Source organism: Arachis stenosperma, chromosome 6 (assembly GCF_014773155.1).
Source record: "Arachis stenosperma cultivar V10309 chromosome 6, arast.V10309.gnm1.PFL2, whole genome shotgun sequence".
In the NCBI taxonomy this organism is placed as follows: domain Eukaryota; kingdom Viridiplantae; phylum Streptophyta; class Magnoliopsida; order Fabales; family Fabaceae; genus Arachis; species Arachis stenosperma.
The window spans coordinates 1,411,577-1,434,536 of NC_080382.1; the positions used below are offsets into that span (position 1 = coordinate 1,411,577).

The 22,960-nt window shown below is 30.0% G+C and overlaps 1 protein-coding gene across 2 annotated transcripts; it reads right to left on the minus strand.

Annotated features, from left to right (window-relative positions):
* Positions 1 to 19,263: 19,263 nt before the first annotated feature.
* LOC130935731 (protein LIGHT-DEPENDENT SHORT HYPOCOTYLS 4-like) lies at positions 19,264 to 21,454 on the minus strand. 2 transcript variants are annotated; one of them, XM_057865609.1, is made up of 3 exons: positions 21,246 to 21,454; positions 20,516 to 20,892; positions 19,265 to 20,207 (listed from the first exon to the last, which is right to left on the minus strand). In XM_057865609.1, the coding sequence occupies exons 2-3, from the start codon at positions 20,782 to 20,784 to the stop codon at positions 19,796 to 19,798; spliced, it is 681 nt and encodes a 226-aa protein (XP_057721592.1). In that variant the 5' UTR covers positions 20,785 to 20,892; positions 21,246 to 21,454; the 3' UTR covers positions 19,265 to 19,795. The 2 variants fall into 2 exon arrangements, with proteins under 2 accessions (XP_057721593.1, XP_057721592.1); XM_057865610.1 differs by lacking the exon at positions 21,246 to 21,454 and having other exon boundaries at positions 19,264 to 20,207; positions 20,516 to 20,949.
* Positions 21,455 to 22,960: the final 1,506 nt, after the last annotated feature.

The window sequence follows — 22,960 nt, forward strand, 5'->3', positions numbered from 1 at the left end:
CTTTTCTTCCCATTTCCAATTCTTTTTTATACTTATTTTTGAAAATAAGTTTTTAGTATAATCTGTTATATTTTTTAAAAATCCTTGATCAGAAATATAATTTATGCATCCTAAAAATCTTTGTAATTGTTTTCTATCTTCCATTTTATCAGGAAATAAATCTACTTTTTCTAATATATTTGGTTGAAGTTTTAACCTTCCTTCAGTGGATAGAATTAATCCAAGAAATTCTATTTCCTGTTTTGCTAGCTTAGCCTTCTTTTTACTAAGGACTAAACCTTTTTCTTTACATCTTTCTAAGACAATTAGTAATTTTTGAAGATGATCCTCTTTATCTTGCTTTGTAAAAATTAGTATATCATCAATGTATACTAGAACAAATTCATTTAAATCTTTTAAATTTTCTTCCATAAATCTCTGATAAATACCTGGAGCTTGTTTTAGTCCAAATGGTAGGACATTCCATTCGTAGAGTAATACTCCTGTTGATTCTTTTGTTGGACAAGTAAAGGCAGTTAATTTCTTTGTTTCTTCGTCTAAACGAAGTTGCCAATATCCTGATTTTGCATCGAGCGATGAAAACCAAGTTGCTCCTTTAATTTTTTCTAGAATGGAATCCTTTCTTGGGAGCTTATGAGCATCACCTATGGTTGCTTCATTCATTTTTTTATAATTAATAACCATTCTTCGTTTTCCTCTTTTAATTTCGTTATTGTTTTCAACATAGAAGGCTGGGGCCGCATGAGGGCTTTTACTTAGTCTTATAATTCCTTTATCCAAAAGATCCTTACATTCGGATGAAAATTCTTCCTTATCTCGAGCTGAATAGGGAATTCTATTTGGAATATTTATTTCCCTTGTAGGAACTTTTAGCTTAATACTTATTAATTCTTTGTTTGTATTTTTAATATCTAAAGGATTTTCAGCACAAACTTCATTTAAAAGTTCTTCTATTTTAATTTCAAGGTCATTTTTTGGAGTTTTTATCTGAAAATATAGGTTCAAATAACATTCTTCTAGAATTAAAAATATTTTGAATTTTAGAATTTCGTTTATAGTAGTAGTTGGGATTTTTATTAATTTTGCCCTTTGATTTAGAGAGGAATCATATGGGGCTTTTATAACTATATATGTTAATTCTTGGATAAAGGGGTGATATAGTTTAAGGAAATTATTTCCTATAATTAAATCTATTCCAGATTCTAATTTATATATAGATGGAACGATGAATCTGTAATTTTGAATGAAGACTTCAATCATTTCTGCTTTAAAATTAATTTTGTGTATAGATTTATCGGCTATTCTAATTCTTAGTGGATTTTTTAATTTTTTCCAGTTAAGTCTTATATTTGAACTTGCAAAACATTTTGTTGCCCCTGTGTCTATAAAGGCATTAATAAATTTTTCTGTAATTTTTACAGTAATAAACGTAGCGCTATTACTCAGTTCCTGAGTTTGTCTCTGAGTCTGTTTCTGAGACATATTCAAAAATATATTTTAGTTCATCATCAGATTCTTCTAGAGGTTCCATAAAACAAGTTTTTGCGACTTCCAGTTGTTTAGTTAGGTCTTTTTTATCCTTCTTCTTTGGACATTCATTTGCATAATGTCCTTCTTCTTGACAATACCAACATTTACAGTTTTCTTTTTTATTTGGGCAATAGTTCTTTTGTTTTTTATTGATACTTCTTTCCCTAAAATATCTCTTTTTTCTCCAATTTGGATAATATTTTCTTTTTTTAAAGTGATATTTTCTTTTTCTTTGGATATTTTTATAAGGATGGTATTTTCGAATATTTTTATTAGAACCATATTTTTGAGGAATTTCTTCGTTATCTTGACAACAAATTCTAATTATATTATTAAATCTTTTTTGAGTAGCTTCTTGCATACAACGTTCTTTTATTTCCTCTCTTATAGCAAATGTTGCTCCTCCGAAATTATTTTCAATTGTTTTATTATTTATTTCTCTTATAAACCTTCCCATAATAATTTCATTAGCAGGATATGGAAGTTTTGTGATATACATGCTAAGATAATGATTTTTATCTTCTTCTTTTATAATAATATATTCTATATTCACAGATATAGGATTCTATATAGCAAAGATCGAATATCTGAATATTTGCCAAATGATTTTTTGCCTCTAAATACTCTTTTTCAGAAATTTCTTTTCTATGATTTATGACATTTTTTCCAAAAAATTCTTTGTATAGAACCCTCATTATATGTGCTATTCTATCATAAGCTGTTGTTTTTTCAGCTAATTCTTCTATTATTTTATTATCTATTGATAACATATAATTTCTTATGGTTCCTTTAGTGTGGAAACCTATGAAGTTCCAGATATCCATTTCAGATAATTCATTTAATTTTGGGTTTGTATAAGCTTCTAATAGAAAAGAGTTCATCCAATCTTCGAAAATTTCTTTTTCGTTCTTTTTGCAATCTAGATCAAGCATTTTTTCTCCTTCCAAATCTTGAATTTTAGGGATGTATTTAGATGGTATTTTAGTATATTTCGAATTTTTGCTTATAAAACCTTTTTTGAAAGCATAATTTTCAAAACCTGTTTCCCATTTAAATTGGGTTTGATTATTATTCCCAGATGTTCCAGCTTCATCCTTTACTTGTACTGGATGTACTGGTTCTTCATCACTTGAATAGTCTAAAACATATTCTTCTCTTTCAGAAATTTCTGGTTCTTCTTTAATCTGAAAACCTTGTTCCATAAGATTGTCTTCTTGAGCCATTTTTAATTGTTTAAAAAGCATTGTAACTTCTTCTAATTTTTCATCAATATTCATAATTTTAGAGGTGGTCTAATATTTAGATTTGTTGTATCAATTTTATTTTGGACTTCTTCTTTCTTAGGAATTTCTTTTTGGAAATGTTTATCAAGAATCTGTTCAATTTTATTTATTATATTAGACTCTTCCTTTTCTTTATTTTTCTGAAATTTTAGCGAAACTAATATTTCTTCAAGCATATCTATTATAGAATTTAATTGTGGATTAAAAGTATGATGAAGATGGGGATAATTGTCTCCCTGATAACATTTTTTAGAAACTCCATGTGAAATATAAGTTTTTTTGGGCCTTTGAAGTCCTTCAATAAAACTTATAGTAAAATAAAGATTTTGAGAGAAATCATTTTGTATTGATTTTAAAAATTCGGTGTCATTGACATTAGTTAAAATCTTTAATTTTTGGTCTATTAATTTTGATAGATTAATTATTTCTTCTCTTAAATCTTCTAATTTACTTTTTTCCATTAGGTGACGCTTTTCTTTGTGAAAGGTTACGTTTAAAAGCGTAACCTTAGCCACTACTAACCACTATAGCCATAGTCACCAGAGACTTGGCCATATATATATATATATATATATATATATATATATATATATCCTTTATGTTATAAAAATTCAATAAAGTTTTTAAATAATTTTAACACGTGAATTTAATTTACACTAATGTAATATATGGTTTCACGCGATTTTGGCAACTGATAAGAGTGCAATCCCAATAAAAGAGCCTTTTGCAATCTTCTTGTACCAAAGAAAAACCAAATATTCTAAGTAAAATTTAGCGGAAAATTAAATAATTAGATGAATACATGTATGCAACTAATTAATTTATGTGGTTAGTCACCGAAAAAAAAAATTAATTTACGTGGTTCAACTTGATCCCATTCTTCTTCCGTAGAAAGAAACTGTAGTCTTTGTTAAGTTTTGGTCTGTTTATAGCAATAATAAAAATAATTATTTTTTATATGTAAGTTATTTTTTGATATAAGTCTATACAAATAATTTATATATCATGTGCGCACATTTTTTTTGTGTCGTTACTGCACATTTTTATTAGAATTTTTTTTCTTTCTTCTCCTCCATCACTATTTATCTCGTTGTTAAAAATAATGACTAATTCAAGTTTAGATTGTCAATTGGACTACAAAAAAAATTGATTATTATTTTAAATCCAATCAAATGGCTGAGGTATGGTTCGATTTTAGTTAATTTTTTTATTAGTAATTTATAATTCTGTAGGTGAATAATGTTTTATCCTTGATGGTTTGAATTGAATGTAATGTAAAAGTTCTGCATTAAAAAAAATATTTTTCTGTATTTACAGCAAATTTAGGTATAACACGAAGATATTTGAGTGTAACACGAATATATTTGAGTGTATTATTTAAGAATTTCGGGTGTATGTGTATGCTTATAAGTTCTGCATAATTCAAAACTCTTCTTCTCCCTCCTCCTTCTTCTTCTTTTTCATTATCATCATCTTCTTCTTTTTTCTTATTTATCTTTTCAAATTTCTTCTTATTTTACTCTTTTAACAAGAATGAAAACAAAAAAAAAATCAAAATAAAGAAGAAGAAAAAATACATAATGCTGCAAAATTACTTGGAAGAGGATGAACTTACATTCATTCAACTAAAAAAAAGAAAGAAATAAGGAAAAAAAGAAGAAAAAAATGTAGCATTCGAAGACATATTTTTCTGTATTTGCAATAAATTTGGGTGTAATACGAAGATATTCGAGTGTATTGTTTAAGAAGTTTCAGTGTATGTGTGCTGATAAGTTCTGCATAATTCAAAACTCTTCCTCTTCCTCCTCCTCATCTTATGCTACTTCTTTTTTTTTTTCATCATCATCACCATTTTCTTTTTTTTTTTTATTATTCATGTTTTCTTTTTAATTTTACCTTCTCAAGTTTCTTTTTGTTTTACTCTTTTAACAAGAATAAAAACAAAAAAATCAAACAAAGAAGAAGAAGGAACGCATAATGCTGCAAAATTACTTGGAAGAGAATGAACTTACATTCATTCAACTAAAAGAAAGAAAAAAATAAGAAAAAAAAAAGAAGAAAAAAAATATACAGTATTAGAGAAAATTTGTATTTGCAGCAAATTTGAGTATAATACGAAGATATTTAGGTGTAACACGAAGATATTCGAGTGTATTATTTAAGAATTTTCGATGTATATGTACTGATAAGTTCTGCATAATTCAAAATTCTTCTTCTTCCTTCTCCTCATCTCCTGCTGCTTCTTCTTCTTCATCTTCTTATTTCATGTTCTCATAATTCTTCTTGGGAGAAAAAAATGAAAGAAAGAAAAAAATTACATAATGTTGCAAAATCAATAAAAAGAGGAGAAAAAAATGTAGCAACAACAACAATAATTAAAAAATGATGATGGAGATGAAACACGCGAAGAAAAATGAGAAGAAACGCAAAGGAGGAGGAGGAGGAGGAGGAACGCGGGATACAAAAAAAATAACGTGATTTCACGTGCGTATTATGTAAGTGACTTGTATGCCAAAAAAACTTATATGTGTAGTAATACTCTAATAAAAAATAATTAAATATATATGTGAACTTTTTGAATTTTCAAAGAACTTTTTTCATACAATCTTAAAAGTATATATAATATAAAAATATAATTTAAAGTGACCTTATAATTAATATTCTTCTAGTAGTATGAAGTTGGTGAAAATAATTACATATAGTAAATCAAAGTTAAGAAATATATTCTAAAGAATTATATTCTCAAGAATATTATATTGGATAATATTATAGATAAGTATTATTTAGTTCTATAAATTATTAAAAAAATATTTTAATATTTTTGAAAATAAATTAACATATATTTGTTTTATTATGCGTATTTTTTATGTGAATAGATTTTGAATTTTTAAAATAATCCTAATATCAATAAAAAACACATTATTTGATAAAAAAATTTATAATTGAAGAATATAATAGTAATTCTACATTTTAAATTTATACTCTTGATAGGGAAATATTAACTGTCTACGCCTATCTTTTTACTGAGAATAAAATTTTATATTTTAAAAAAATTATTCATAAAATAAGTTATTTTCTGAAAACTAGATTTCAGATATTAAATAAATATAAACATAACATCGTCATATTTTTATGGATAATTTTCAAGAATAAATTAAACTGAAATTCTTTAAAACAAGTTGATAGATTTCTCGAGTTTGTGTTCATCATCATGGAAAAGAAAAAAAAAAAGAAAGAAATTCTCGCTTAAAAAACATAAAAATATGGTTTAGAAGGTTTTAAGTTTAGTACGTAGGCGAGTGAAGAAGGTTGTCGATAATAGTAGTACTAGTTTTCAGCCAAAAATAAAAGAGTATTTTAGAAAAGAATATGGCTATTTTTGTAATAAATTACTAAATTTATATATATGAGGATATGTCACATCGGTAAGGAAGTACGAAGTTACTGATTGCGTAGCATTGTAGTGCTAACGGAGATTCTGCTTTGGGCTCCGCGTTTCCATCATTCTTTTCTTCATTCTAATACTTTGATTTTTGGATATTCATCAACACTAGCTACTTAATTATGCCTTCGTTAATTAATGGAAAAGTACAGGTAGATAATGAAAAAGTATAAGTAGATATTTAATTTATTAAGTGTGCGAATAATTATCTTAATATTAAGATTTAGATGGATAATTTAAAAATACAGTATATTTTTACTTTATTAGATCAATTTTAAAATTTATTGTTTATATTATTTACAAAAATCATTGTCTCCCTAACAAAATTTTTTTTAACTAATAATTATCTTCCCTTCACACAAATGCAAGAATGAACTAATGAAATGTACTTTGTACCCTCCATGCAATATAATGCAGAGGATGAAGTGTGTATTGGAAACCTCACTGAGCTTCACTTGGTTAGCTCTTGCAAATTCACATGCATAAGTTGGATGGAATCTCTCTTTGACTAGTGTACACATATATTCAGTAAGTAATAATAATTATTTTTCTGATATTTAAATTAAATCCTAATGTCTAATTAAGTAATTAATTGTCATCTAACAATTTTAATTTAAAAATAACAAAATAATTTCTGTTAGAGATATATATAATTATTTATATATTTTTTATTGATTTAAATTTTAAAAAAATTTATGACATAATATCATAATTTTTTATAATTTTAAATTTTATAGTTTAATCTTTATTGACCTCAAAAAAATATTATAAAAAAAATAAATAAATTGATGAAAAATTCACATAAATCATAAGAAATTTTTATATAAAAAAACGTGTTAAAAATATAATTATTCATTGACATTTTTTAAAAAAAAAAAAAATAATTTCATGACAAAGATAACTTATCTAACTACAATTTTACCTATTATACTTAGTGTACATAAAAATAATCAATTAAATCAATACATATTAAAATATAAAAATATATAATAAAAATGAATTAAACAATAATATATATATTATATGAACTGACTTTTGATATGCCACTCGCATTACATCCTCGGATTATATCTTTAGATTCATTATTGGCTATTAAAGTTGCTCAAAATGTTTTTTCATGTGCGACTCATTGATACGTAGAGTAAGATCCGTAAACTGAAGTGTTATATATGCTTTGGAAAACATGTTACTAAGGTGATTGGATCTAATACAAATTTAATCCGTTCCAGAGATGCTATGAGCAACATGTATAAACAAACGGAAATGGATCCTCTGCAGTAAAAAATTCACTTAAAAGAATAAAGTGTGATTTTTTATTTTTAATTTTATAAATAAGATTAAAATTAAATAAAAAAAATAATAAAAAATTAGATTAGACACTGAATATTATCTATTTTTTTTTACCAAAAAAAATCCACTCCCATAAACAAACTAGTTTCTCGTGACTGTTGTGTTAACTACTCATTTCTTCATAATAATTTTGTATATTAATTAACTTGACTTGATTTTAGAAATTTCCCGTGATTGATATGAAGTTGGGGTGCAATAATTGGGATATGAAGGGATCCGTAGAAGAGTGTAGAAAACGTGGAATGCAGTGGGTTGTCCCCTTGGATTGGACGAAGGCTTCTCATTTTGCTTCATATATATCAGAAAACAGCAGTCACTACTCACTACACACTACACACACAGTTATGGGGAACCTAAATTTTAATTTCTGCCCCCCTTTTGGCTTCTATTGCCCCCATTTCTCATTCATTTATCAACTCCCTCATAACTGCTTCAATTTCCTCGACCTTTTCAAAATATCTTCTAATCCCTCCTTTCTATATATAATATTTCAAAAATAGCCATGATATTAGAGACTAACAAATATTATTATCTTAGATTAGTATTTAATTAATAATAATTTATATTTATATTTATAAAGATTTATATATATAAAGTATGATTTTTTTTTATAAAATACAAAAGTTCTTTAATTTTTAAAACAAATTAAATAAATTTTAGGACAATGTATTTAAATAAATTAAATGAGAGAAACCTTTATCTATATACAATATTTGAAAAGTCTTTACCTGAGTGTCTTGTTTTGTTTACTATGTAAACTGTGAAAACTAACTATAATTTCGAATTTCTTCATAAACTGTGGGGAGGCTTGAACGGATTTCAGTTGAAAAACTTTGAGCATAAATCGTGGCTGCTCACCACGGATTATGAAAGAAAATAAGTAGTCATAAGCACGATTTATGAAGAAAAAGTTCTGAACATAAATTCCTCTTGACTACCACGGTTTACACTGATAGTAGTATAAATACATAATCCGTAGATAGTCATAACGAATATTATTGTGCCAAACCAAAATTGTTGCAGCTTGGTGGTTGAGAGAGTTTGAGTGAGAGATTTGGAGGTTTTGGTGACATTTGGGTAGTGGAGCCATGGAGGACAAAACTCGCATGTACCGGCTAAATGGCATTGCGCACGTGGGTGGATACATCGAATAAGAGGTTAGTTATTATTATTATTATTATTATTATTATTATTATTATTATTCTGAGTTGCTATTATTATTATTATTATTATTATTATTATTATTAACTTTATTTTTATTAGTATTGGGAGCTGTTAGTATTATTATTATTATTATTATTATTATTATTGTTATTATTAGTACAATTATTCCTGTTGGTATTCTTATTGTTTGATTATTGTTATTACTATCATTAGAGAAAATAGAAAACCAATGTGGGTATCTAATAATTTTTTTTAAATTGTATTTGATGTTATTAGTATTGGTCGTATGTTGAGGATTTCCTTACCCACATTTTGCAGCCTACTAGGGTTATTAGCGGTGTAAGAAGACAACAGAATATACCTTTACACGACCGGATTATATTATATCTGGAGACCGCTGGGTTGTATCACCTCACTAGGCTGAACAGTCAGTGGTTCTGGGTTGATGAGCCTCTACTTAGCGCATTCGTCGAGAGGTGGCGTCCTGAAACCCACACCTTTCACATGCTGTTTGGGGAGTGCACCATCACTTTGCAAGACGTGGCATATCAGATGGGTTTGCCCATCGATGGGGAGACCGTTAGTGGGTGCCTGACTGACTTTGAGAATTTGATGGAGAACGGAAGACCCGCATGGGTGTGGTTTCGAGAGTTGTTTGGGGAGTTACCGCCGCAGAATAAAGTCAAGCAAATGACGGTGTGCTACACATGGTTTCATGAGAGGTTCTGGGTTCTCCCAGCAGACGCGAGTGAAGAGACGGTGCGTGTATACGCGCGTGCCTATATTCTGATGTTATTATCATCTCAGCTGTTTGCGGACAAGAACGCAAACCGAGTTCACCTTCGCTGGTTGCCTTATTTGGCATTGTTGGACGATTTGGGTAGATATAGATAGGGCTCGTCTGCACTAGCCTGGTTGTATAGATGTCTTTGTCGTGGGATAAACAGAAACATTGTTAACTTAGCCAGGCCACTACAGCTTCTACAGTCTTGGATTTTCTGGAGGTTTCCCAGTTTGAGACCTAGTGGTTTTGGTGTGTTTAGGTTTTTGCTTGCATCCAGGTATGGTTTATTATTTTCGGTCCATAACTTGTTCAATTTCATGTATTATTGTTTGTTATGACATGCTTTGAATGAAAAATTATAGGTGGGCAACATATCTACCGAGAAACGATGCAGGGGATCAAAGAGTGATGTCTGCACGCCTTTCTTTGGATAGATTGCGTGTTCCCGATGTGAGTCGTTTAGTTATTGCTCTTATTAGTACTGGTTCATGTTTAATCTTATGGTCTTACCTATCTTTAACTTCTTCAATACAGTTTGTGTGGGAGCCTTATTCTTCTCCCAAGGTTGCTGCTGTTGTTCATCCGAAGATACTAGTTGACGAGCACCGTATGCTATGGACAGCAGTCACCAGCCTGATATATTTTGCTGCGATTGACTGGCACCAGGTGGATAGGGTGGTATCGCAGTTCGGCAGTGTTCAGCATCTCCCTTAGTCGGCTCTGAACATAGATTGGCTCCATGCGAAGGATGGAAGGGGTGGAGACCGATGGTTCCCCAGATATTATCAGGAGTGGCATCAGTATTGGGAGAACTGGATTGATTCAGTCATACCGGTCGATCGAGTAGCTAACCCCGGTCCATCAGCTGAGTACTTGCTAGAGTGGTGGTGCCGTGTGGCCCATAGATTCCTATCCCCAGATATTGCATTTCATGATCCGAGGCCGATTGTTTTGACTGAGGAGGCTCGTCACCGAGGGTCGTCGCAGGCACCTCCCAGGGTGCAGGTTCACGACAGACCGGATAACAGGCGAGTGGATCGACGTGGCGTATAGGCACACGTACCATCGATCGAGAGTGGCGATGGCTCGACGACCTTTTGGATGAGGACCGTGGTGGTGCTGATGATGGAGTTGTTGTGGATTATCGTGTTCCTTGACATAGACCCAGATGACAGTGTTGGCGGGATGGTCGTGGACGGGCTCGAGGTACAGGACCATCCGCTGCGGATGACGGTTTTCAGCACGCTGTTGGTGAGGATGTTGGGGGTTTGGACACAGGGATGGATCAGCCCACCTAGATGTAGGGGGTAGCTCTCAGCTGTTCGGGAGTGTCGAGCCACAGGTATTCGCTGACTTTACTAACGCGGCCATTGGCATGGACATCGATGATCCTATTAGTCAGTCAGAGTTCTTTAGGGATATAGCAGGCATGCGGAGGGACGATGATGCGACCCATTATAGGCCACAGATGCCTGAGGATCATTCCCAGTTTGCCGAGTACTAGCTACCGAGTCACGATGTTCAGCCGCAGTTGCCGGTTGTCCTTAATGAGCCTGCAGCTTCTCCATCTGACCCCTGGTTCGCATTAGGTGGGACCCTAGCATCAGCATTCAGCGGCGTTCCGCCACAGACATCCGCACCAAAGGCAAATCAGCGATCGAGGAGGGTGAGGCGTCCTCTTTTGTGTGGCACCGGAGGTCACCTGCTTGGTTATTTTGACGATGATGACTGTGACACCATCGAGGATTCTGATTAGTTATGTGATCTTTTTACATATGGTGGGAACTATGTTTCATTCTGTTCTTAGCATCATTTTTATGGTTTTACGTTTTAGACAGTTGTTGTATGTTATTTGATATGTGTATGATAATTATATATGTTTTAGGATCTACGGCTACGAAGTAGATTGTCACAACTGTTACGCGCATTCATAAATCATAAGCATACCAAAGTGTTTCAATTAAACATCTAAAATAATAGGAGTTAAACAGACGAACTTAATTCACTAAACAAATTCACGACATTAATTGACTCAAAAAACCTTACATTACTCAAATAAAGACTTGCTAATACAACTTAGACAACAACAACGACACCATAAACATCATAACATCTAACCATCCCTGTCAGCAGTCTATCTTCGCTGGTCATAGTTCCTCCGCATATGATGAGATTGACGGCAGAGGCCACAGCGCTTCGGCTGGTTTTCAACAGACTGATCCATGCTACCGCGGATCCTAGTTGCTTTCGGACGACATTCCCTTGCACGCCTCATGTTACGATCAGGAATGGGTCCAGCATATGGGGACCATATGCCTTCTGGGATAGACGGAACAAACCCATTCTTGTAAACGTTGAACACCTCACTCATACGATACACCTCGTGAACATATGACGCTCAATTCAGGTGCGAATGGGCGCAACATGCAATGGCATGACAACATGGGTAATGAAAAGCCTGAAAGTGGCTACAGCCGCATGAGTGATCCTTAAGGGAAACTCGATAGCTTCCTAGAGAGAAGTTTCCGGTTGGTGTCGTCTTAGCCACCGTGTACTCTGATTGGTGCCTGTCGTATAACGTGACAATGAAGCACCTTGAGTCTCTTATGTTCCGATCAATAGCCTTCACCAACGCCTGACAAAATTCATGCCCAGATCCAAGTTGTGCCTCTGCTGTCTGTCCGCGGACCACGAATAGCTCAGCAAGCCTCTCGTAAGTAGACTTAACCAACGAAGTGACCGGGAGGTTGCGAGTTTCCTTTAATATGAAATTCACACATTTACTAATGTTGGTCGTCATGTGCCCGAACTGTAGACTGCTATCCTCGTGTTGGGTTCACTTGTCATACTCCATCCGGTTGGCCCAGTCACACATGGCCGGATTCTTAGTCCGCATGATGTCAAACCAGTCACACATGGCCGGATTATCATTTTTCTTACCAATGAACCGTTGAACCTTAATGCATCGGTTGTTCCAGTCTGTTGCAAGTGCAAGCGAGGAAGCAAAGTCTGGGATACCATTGAATACCTACCAAGACAGTACTAAAGTGTGCAAAAAAATAATTATCTTCTATATTCTTTTATGGATAATTGAGTGTCTCAATCATTTATGTATCACGCTTTTCATTTTACAATTCTGTTTTGATCGATTTTTTAATTGTAGTCGGGTATGCTTATGTATATAAAAATCATCCAAGTTATATATCTACGATTTAATTTGTAAAGTGAGTATATAATATTTTGTGCATTTAAATTAATAATAATACTTTTCTAATATTGTTAACAAAGATCTTTTGTAATATTTATTAGAGTATTGCTATAGATCTATTGTAATATTTTTTAAGTGTTACAAATAAAAAAATATTTATGATAATATTTTTTTAAGTATTACAAAAAATATCCATGGTAATATTTTTTTAAATGTTACAAAAAATATTTGTGATAATATTTTTTAAGTGTTACAAAAATTATCTATGGTAATATTTTTCTAAGTGTTACAAAAAATATTTATTATAACATTTCTTTAAGTGTTACATGAATAGTCTATTGTAATATTTTTTAAAATATTATTATAGAATATCTTTTGTAATATTTTTACTAAATAATGTTATTAAATTTTTAGAAGAATGTTAATAAACTCTTTAATAACATAGAGTATATTTAATATTTGTAAAAATATTATTAATATATATAAGTAATATTTTAATATGATTTGGTAATATTTTTTTAAATATTAATAAAAATTAAATATATAGTAGTAGAAAGAAAAAAAATGTAAATCACATGTGTTTTCTTTTAGGTAAAATTTGTTGGACCAATTAGTAATTTAACTTTGGTTAGTCTGTTTTACAAAAATAATTATAAGTGTAAGCGTGTAACAATGCCGTTATACAATAATATACATTCTATTGAAAATTTTAATTACAATATTTATTTTTCGCCTATCTTCACTTTTTTTTAAAAAAAAATCCATTTAAAAAATTATTAGCTTAGCTAAAATTAAATCGTGCTAGTGAGAAAAAAAATTACATTTGCAAATTGGTAACAAATTATTTTACAATTTACATACTTAGAAATAATATAATGAAAGGGGATAACCCACTAATAATAATTAAGGTGAGAGATTAGTCAAGATTCACCACCAAGTCAGAATGTTTAAATGTAGAGTAATTACAAGCTAAGGTTGCTTATGGCCAAACTAATTCTTAAATAAATTCCAGTTATTAATTAGTTTTAACCTTATATACAGTAGTAGAGTATAACCAATTTAGATTAGTTGAATAATTAATTTATTTATTTATTTAAATAAATGTTAAAAAATTAAATTTTGAGTAGTACAAGACTATATGCTTTAAGTTATTTTTTAGAATAATTACTAAAAGATAACAACAGTTACATAATTTTTTTTTTGTTTACGGTACTCTTCAACTTGACAGGTCAAAGACCAATTCATCGCGGATCGAAATTTTATTTAAAAGTCTATCATTGACCAATAAATTACTACATACACAAAGTAGATTCAAACCCCGACAACAATTACATAATTAGGGGTTAAAAACACTGGTCACTTATTAACATAAAACCAAATAAATAAAAGTTAAAGTTGTTCAACTACTTCATTTATGAGTATAGGTATTATGATTGTCCTAATTAATTAACAGGCTTTAGTATATTGTTCATCCTTATCATTTATACATCACTCAAATTCTGCAAGACACTCATCATAAATCTTACATGCATTGCAACCTTAATCGTACGGAACATATGTTCGGACGGATCATTACTGTTAGAATAAAAATCACTACATTTTGGTACTCATAATATTATGAAATTACTGATAATTTATACTTAAAAAGAAAATAATAAATAAATTGATGGCCTTCAAAAGATTATTAATATTTTAAAACTACCATATAAATACTCTATCCTAGATTTTGTCAAATATTAGGAAACCCCTTCATCTATTTAAGAGTTATAGACTTCTTTTATTATTCAATAGTCTTATTATTATCAATTGGAAATTTTAAATAAACCTTTTTAACAGGCAGCCAAACTTTTGAATGGACTAAGGTAGGCTTATAGCTAGATACAGGTAGTGGATATCGACTAAGAAAAGTGAATTTATATAAAAGCGATTATTTTAAATTATGAATAATATTAGGAATTAAGATTATAATAGCTAATTTCAATTAATATTATAAGAGATTATCAAATAAATTTATTATAAAACTCGTTAAAAATAATTTTTTGATGAATTTATATTTCAGATATTTATTCTAATTAATTTTAGATATTTTTAGTTTTAAGAATTTCGAATATTCTTTTTCTTAATATATGAAATATTGGTTGCAATGTTAAATGTGTAATATAAAATAATTTTACATATACATTTAATTATATAATATTATATCAATAAAATAATTATTTTTTATATTAATCATATAAATAATTATTTAAAAAAATAAATATAATTAAATAATTAAATAAAATATTTTATACTCTTCGTGTGTATATATTAATTAAAAGTAAACTCAAATGATATTATATTACTATATACTGAACCTATTACATGATATCAATCACATAATTAACTTAGGGATCGTCAATTAGTCAACAAATTAATCATGTCATAAAGCTAATGCTTTAATTTGATCATATAAACCTTATTAATTATACATATACATATATATAGATTTCGTAGCTAAAATCTAAACATAATAAAAAATTAATTATTAAATTAGTATATATTAATTTTTAATGTGTGCTTAATATAAATAATATAAATACATACCTACAATGATTAGAGGAAAGAATAGAGCCTCTATGCCTAGAAGTGGGAGTGTGATACATATTAATATATATGCATGTACCCCACTAAAATACTCACTTCAAATAAGGAGCTTTAATTTGCTAATCTCATTCGTCCACTGTGCATGAATCCAATGTCTTATTGGATTCTGGGTTGGCCAGATGGAGGTACAACAATAATAGGTGCCTCTTCATGAGTGTAGAGGGAAGGGAACTCATTGGGGGAAAAAACAATTCTCCTTTTTGAGACAAAATAAACACAATCCGAATGGGATGACCCAAACCGTGTTTGTTTAGGGACATGTTTGTCTGCCAATAGCTAATAATAGATTATGTTAAAATTAACATCATCATATTCAATTTCTTATTCACCATTTAAATGACTATCTCTTCATCTAGAAATGGTAAAAATTTTTGATGAGGTAGATATCTGCGAAAATTTACCTATCGAAAAATAAGTTTAAAGGATATTTTTTTCTATGAGAAACAGGTATGAGTACCCGTATAATAAATAGGATGGAGACAGAAAAAAAATTTCTGCCTATGGATATTCATTTGTTATCCGTGATTATAAAATTATAAAAATAACCTCATATATATATATATAATTTTGTTGAAACCCTACCCCCTCAAACCATAATTCCTGCGCCTCTCTCTCCCTCACTTCACTCTCTCATATGAGCCTCTCTCTCACAGTCGTTTCACACTCTCACTCAATCTCTGCGTTCTCACTCTCAGTCCCTCACTTTCTTCTGTCGCTGTCGTTGCTCACTTTCCTCGCCTTTCTCCGTCGCTATCGTCGCTCACTCTTCCTCTCACTGCTTTGCTCACTACTTGCTGCTAGCTTCACCGCCGCCTCCACCTCTGCGACGTTGATGACAAGCTTCCTCCAGCTACGCCTCTACTCCACGACGTCGATGACGCCTCTTTCACCACGACTCTACGTCACCTCTGCTCAGCAAACACGATGACGATTGTGTTTCATCTCTGTGGCCGGCTACCTTGCAATAATTAAGTTGGATGTTTTTGTTAATTGATTAAATTGGTTTTAATATATGTTTTGATTTTTAATTGATGAAATTGTTATGAAATTGGGACATTGTAGTTAGGGTTTAAATTCTGTTTATGTGAACTGGGTTTAAATTTAGGGTTTTGATTCTATTAATGTGAACTTAGATTTATGTTTAGGTTTTAGATTTTATTGATTGATAAATTTAGATTAGAGTTAGATTCTATTGCTATAAAATTGGAATTAGAGTTTGAATTCTTAGTTTTTTACTGTAAAATTTGATCATAATACTAAAATTTTTGTGAAATTGTTGTTATTTACTGGATTTATTTTTCTTTTTAAAATTTTTTTCTTATTTATTTTCTCAATTCTTCTAAATCCCGCAGATATCTACGGATATCCTAATATCCGGCGGGGACGAGGTCCCCATTACCCGTCACAGAGATGAGATAGAAACAGGAAGAATTTCTGGAGACGGGGACAGGTGACCCCTATGGAGACCTATTGTCATCTCTATCTCCATCTATTTGATATATCTTCTCTCTACAACCTACTTGTATTATTATCTTTCCAAATGATATATTGAACTTTGTGTTTCGAAGTTTTAGAATTTTTATATATATGTCTTTTTTTTGAAATAGATTAATTTATATTCTTCTAATATTTTTATGAATTTAAGATTTAATTAATAGATAGTATAAAATTTTTACATAATTGTTCAATCACATCTATTCTTTTGAATAATTATATATTTATCGATCAATAAAAAAATAGTTATTTTTAGTGATATAATACTACGTAATTAAATACATATATAAAATTATTTTATATTAATAATGTATCAAAATTAAATTTTGTTTTTATATTTCTATCCGGCCAGCAATAATTTTCAAACGAGTAAATCACTAAAATTATTTCTCAAATTTAGTCCCACAAACAAAAATACCCAAAAAATTAACAACAAAAATACATTCAAAAAATAAAAAATATGACAAAAAATGTCTTGATGTGAAATCAATTTGTCTCTTTATTTACTTCATGTTGAACTACCCTTATCATATTTTAAAATCTTATATAGGATATTTTTGTTATTTCTAAATTTTTATCCGCAACTAATTTGTTAGGAAACATTTTTACCAGTTTTCAAACATTACTAAGCCAAAAATCTCAAGCATGAATATTATATTATATCTGTAATTCAACATTTCATTCAAGAAATTTATTTTCCACAATGCAAGAAGTGATTATTAGCAGTTTAAACAGGTCTCTGATCTATCGAAATTATTTGAAAACATGCAAGTGAATTAATGACATCATATGGTACTCTATAAGAAGATTAAGGTAGCGTTTGTTTTGAAATATTGAGATAGAGATTGGGAGACTGAGACTCAGTATTATGTTTGTTGGTTCAAAAATTGATATTAAAATTTCTGTCTCTAACCTCAAATTTCAGTATTTCAGTATCTCAAAAAAGTAAAGATACAAGGGACCAAAATTTTTAGAATAACATTTTATACCTAAAATACTTTCATTTCAATTAATTAATTCCAATTTTATTTTTTGTACAAATTAAATTAGAATTTCATTCTTGTTTCAATTTCTGTCTCACACTTTGCACCAAATAGAATACTAAAATTTATTTCAATCTCTATCTCTTAATCTCTGTCTCTCAGTCTCAATTTTTCCATCTCTGTCTCTCTACCAAACGCTACTTAATAATTGTTTTGAAGCCTCCGCCACTATATAGGGTCATATACAGTAAAAATAATTAAGCTTGATAATAGAAGCTTTTGTGGCATTTGGTCATTAGAAATTAATTACATTGTCTGCCATTAATTTCTAGTTTTGCCTTTGTTTTGTTATTTCCCTTCAATTGAAATGACAGCACCACTGAGTATACATATAAATCAAGAGTGTGTGTATATAAAAAATTAAAATTGAACCCATTTAACTGCCAACAGTTAGTGGTGATGGGAGAGAGAAACCTGAAACAGAACTCATTATGATTGAGCTTTAGGATGCGCTATAATTCTATATTGTCCACACAAAAATACAATTGGAGGGGACATTAAGCAGTAAAAGTGGAAGTGAATAGAAAAAAAGAAGAATTAGAAACTATACATATATAACATCTAGTAAAATCAACAAAAATCATATTTACATATATATAATCAATTTATTTTAACAGTTCTACATGATAATTATACAAAAATAATACTAAGGAGCTAATTTTTTCAGTCAATATAAATAATTTTTTTAAATTATTATATTTATTTCAAATTTTAAATTTCAAATCATAAACTCTTAACCCTAAATTTTAAATTATAAACCTAAATCCTAAATTCTTAAAAAAATAAAAAAAATTAAAATTAAATAAAAAACTAGTTAATATTGACTAACTAAAAATTAATTTTCTGTGTTTTTGTTATACAAAGTAATATATATCTCCAAAATTATTAAACCGTTCAATTAAGAATGAAGACACCAAAAGCAAAAAACTTCAAGAATGTACATATAATAAAATGGATATCATATCCCAAAAGTGATAAGTATATATATGATCATCAAATTAAAGGCCCCTATTCATAGAATCTGCAAGTGTATAATGTTTGACATACATATGTAGATCATGATTATCACATAATAATAATAATAATAATGGCATGGGATATGGATTTTGGTGACAAATTAAATGAAAAGTAAAAAAAAAAAAAAAAACAGTTGGAAGTAAGAGACGAAAATTAAGGTGAAAACTCAAGTGCTGTCGACTTTATGTGAAGTTGATAATTAAGAACTATTAAATGCAAATTTAGTCAAATAAATAAAATTATCTAACAACTCTTAATTATCAACTTCATATAAAGTCGACTGCAGCTGAGTTTCCATCCGAAATTAAATATATAAATAGATATGATGGTGTATGTGGATGTACATTGAGTTAGAGTGATGAGAAGGGGAAGCAACTTTTTCAGTAGTCTCCACTACTTACTATATAGTAGCATCAGTAAGTGTGTCTTACTACTACCAGTAGCAGTACCGCACTGTTGCTGCTTTAAAAGACGATGATGCATCATCATATATTTTTTTTTTATATCAAAATGAAGATCCCAGATCCTCTTTACACTTTTGCTTCTGAAACAAAACACACTTAACATAACAATGGACCATACCACATTGCAGCTAGCACCTTCCACCAAAATTACAAAAGGCAAAATAATAATAATACAAACCCTAATTATATATTATATCATTCACCACATTAAATTAAACCATTGTCTTCACAAATTTCAGATTCAGCTTTAAGCATCAAGGTTCATTCAGTTTCCCCTATATATATATATATATAGACCGAGGGGAGAAAGATGAAGATCAAGAAAGAGAGAGAGAGAGAGAGTAGAATTGAGAATTTTATTTATTTATTTGGTTTATTGATGATGAGTTGTTCTTGCACCTGGAGGTGGTGGCATGTGATGATGAAGAGGTAGTACTACTCCGACTCCGACTCCGACTCCGACGCCGATATTGGATTGTTGTTGTTGTGGTTGTTGTTGTGGCGGTGGACGCTTGCGTTTCTTCTTCTCATAGCTGATACCTCTTGCTTTGGACTGCAGATCACGAACCTCGCGGAGGTAGAGCCTCACGGCGCGTGCTCCGAACGGATTCGCCTCAGGCTTCCCTCCGTTCTCTTCGAAAGCCGCACGGAGCCGGCCGATGAGGGCGTCCAGGCTCCCCCAGGCTTGCCTCAGAGGGCACGGACATGGCGCCGGCGGGTTCGGGTGCCCGTAGAATGGACAGATCGGCGTGTGCACCTTCGTCTTCCCAAATTGGTCCAGGTACCTTCCCACAAAAACATTAAAGAAAACAAGTAAATTAAAATATCTTAAAAGAGATATAATCATTTATCTGCTTCTCTTTCTTTCTGTCAATCTAAGTTTTTGAAACAAGTAATATCACAGTAGATATGAAATTAACTCGCAATCTCTTGCGAGTTTGTAAGTTTAGGTCTGAAAATTATCATAAACTCTCGAGTTTATTTGATTAACATATTCTCTAGTGTATTACAAATCATAGCTTAGAAGGAAATTAAAACATGAGAGAGAGATGCATGGTGAGTTAATTATTATTATGAGTTTTGTGTTGCATACCGGAGAAATTCAAGAACATGTGCACCGCTGCACCTAGAGAGGGACAAAGGAGGACGGTGATTCTTCAGGTACTGTCCGAAAGTGTTCCAGTCACGCCGCTTCTGGTTCTCGTAGCGGCTGCTGCTCGTCGTTGAACCCGCCGGAGATGACGATGAGCTACCACTTGTTCCAGCCACGGTGTTGTTGTTGTTGTTGTTGGTGGTGGTGGTGGTGGTGAAGGTGTTTCCAGCAGAGTGACATGTGTCCATAAATTCTTGAATTGAATCCATGGAAGATTAGAACCTGTCTCGATCTCAGGCTTTGGTTTTCAGATCCAAGAGTTTCAATTTCTTCTTTTGTTGAATTTGTTGGTGTTGTTGCTTCTTTGTTAGGGTTCCCTAGCCATGGTGATGAAGAGAGTGTGTGAGAGGAATACTTATAATTTGGACACCACAGGACACACTAGTCCTTTAAATTTCATTTCTCTCATACAATTTTTTTATTTATTTATTATTATTTTAATCTTTTTTTTTTTCCTTTCAGAAGTTACTGTTAATGAAAACAACAAACCTTCAAAGGACACAAATAAAAAAAAAAAGTGAGAGGAGAATGAAACAAAATCTCTGATTATAGGGATTGATATTACATAGTACATATATACTTATAATATTATTATTATTATTTTAATTAAAAAAAAACAGAAGAAATAGATAGAAGAGAGAAGTGATGATGCATGTGGTGTATTATGTACCTGGAAATGATGAAGCAGAAGAGATAATATAATTGATGTTTGAGAATGTGATGAGATTGATGGGAGTGTGAAGGGACTGTTCCTCTTTTTGGTGTTTGCACTTTGTAAGTTATTGAGCAATACTAGGAGGGAAAGAAAAAAAGAATTGATATATAGTAGTAGCTTTTTTTCTTTTTTTTTTTTTTAGATTTAGTATAAGAGCTTTGATTTCTGAGAAGAAATCTTAAGGGATTGGGTTTTTTTCCTTAAAAGGGTGGAGCAAACTCAAACTTTCATCATCACATGTTAATGTTCCATATAAAAATGATATTCTTCCTTTTTGTAGTTGTTGTTTTGATGAATAGGTAAAGAAAGAGAAGAAAATTTAGGGCTTTGGAGGGAAAGAAAAATAGAGAAAGAAAAGGGTGGACAGTAGGTTTGGATGGAGACAGGAAAAAAAGAAAGTGTTTGAAGGGGTAAAAATGAGGGAATATAAAACATAAACATGATTCTGTTTCTTGACGCTGTAGTCTTGAATGACAGTTCCTTTCCTGCACTGACTAGAATGCCCCTATCTATCTCATTTACCCTATTTAACTTTTTTGCCCTTTCTCTTTAAAAAGATAAAAACTTTAATTTCTGACAGCAGTTTTGTCTCCTCCACACCCTTCATTAATATATATAAAAAAAGAAGGGAAAATTATTGTAAAGGACCGTTAGGAAGATTTAATTATTAAAAGGAACTTTTGATATTAAAATTACTAAGAAGGACCAAATTTTTTTATAATATTTAAGAAGAAGAACCAATCTTTCTATAAAAAAACAAATATATTTTTAATTATTTTTTATTTATTTTTTATAATTTTTATATTAACAATTTTTTTTCTAAAATTTTAGTAATTTTTATTATTTATTTATGTATTTTTTTACTTTTCTGTTTTTTTAGCTTTATTTTTCTTGTTGGGTAAAGATCACAAAATTAAAAAAATAAATAAAAATTATTAAAATTTTAAGAAAAATAAAATTTATCAACATAAAGATTATAATTTTTAGAGACCCTGCATTTTATATTTTCTTTGGGGTATAGCATTCATGTTAATTTTTTTTAAGAGGTCTCTCATATTCAATTAAGAGGTCGTGAATTCGAGTCTTCTATCTTTGGAAAAAAAAACATTCATGTTAATTTTATAATTTAGCCATTGAATTATAATAATAAAACATAATATAAATTCAAAGGTAATTTACGTTAATAAATAGAGATTAAAGTTATACAGATGTCCTACATAAAATTATTTGATTACACATCTGTTTTAAATATATCTATATAAATTAAATTAGATAAATTTAATTATTAATAAGATAAAATATATAAATAAATCGAATTAGGCCATTTCAATTTATTAAAACAAGTGAAAAATTATATCTGCACTAAATTCTTTAATAAATCTAATCAATCCAATTTAATTTATTATTATAGAAAATACATGATAAATTGAATCAGTTCATAAACTCAATTTACTATAATACATAACACGAAATAAGTATTATTGTGTAAGTATTTGAAGAATAATTATTAATTTAAAATTTTAGATGACCAATTTTAGAAAATAATATTTAGTAAAACTGTTATTAAAATTTTACTTTTTATTATTTTTAGTAATTTTTATTATTTAAGGGAAAATTATAAAAAATAAATAAAAAATAATTAAAGATATATTTGTCTCTTTATAGAAAGA

Excerpts from the sequence above, each read along its gene's own strand:
- LOC130935731 (XM_057865610.1), bottom strand. The coding sequence starts at position 20,784 with ATGGATTCAATTCAAGAATTTATGGACACATGTCACTCTGCTGGAAAC. Across the intron at positions 20,208-20,515 it reads CATGTTCTTGAATTTCTCCG|GTACCTGGACCAATTTGGGA; the intron begins GTATGCAACACA and ends TTTTGTGGGAAG.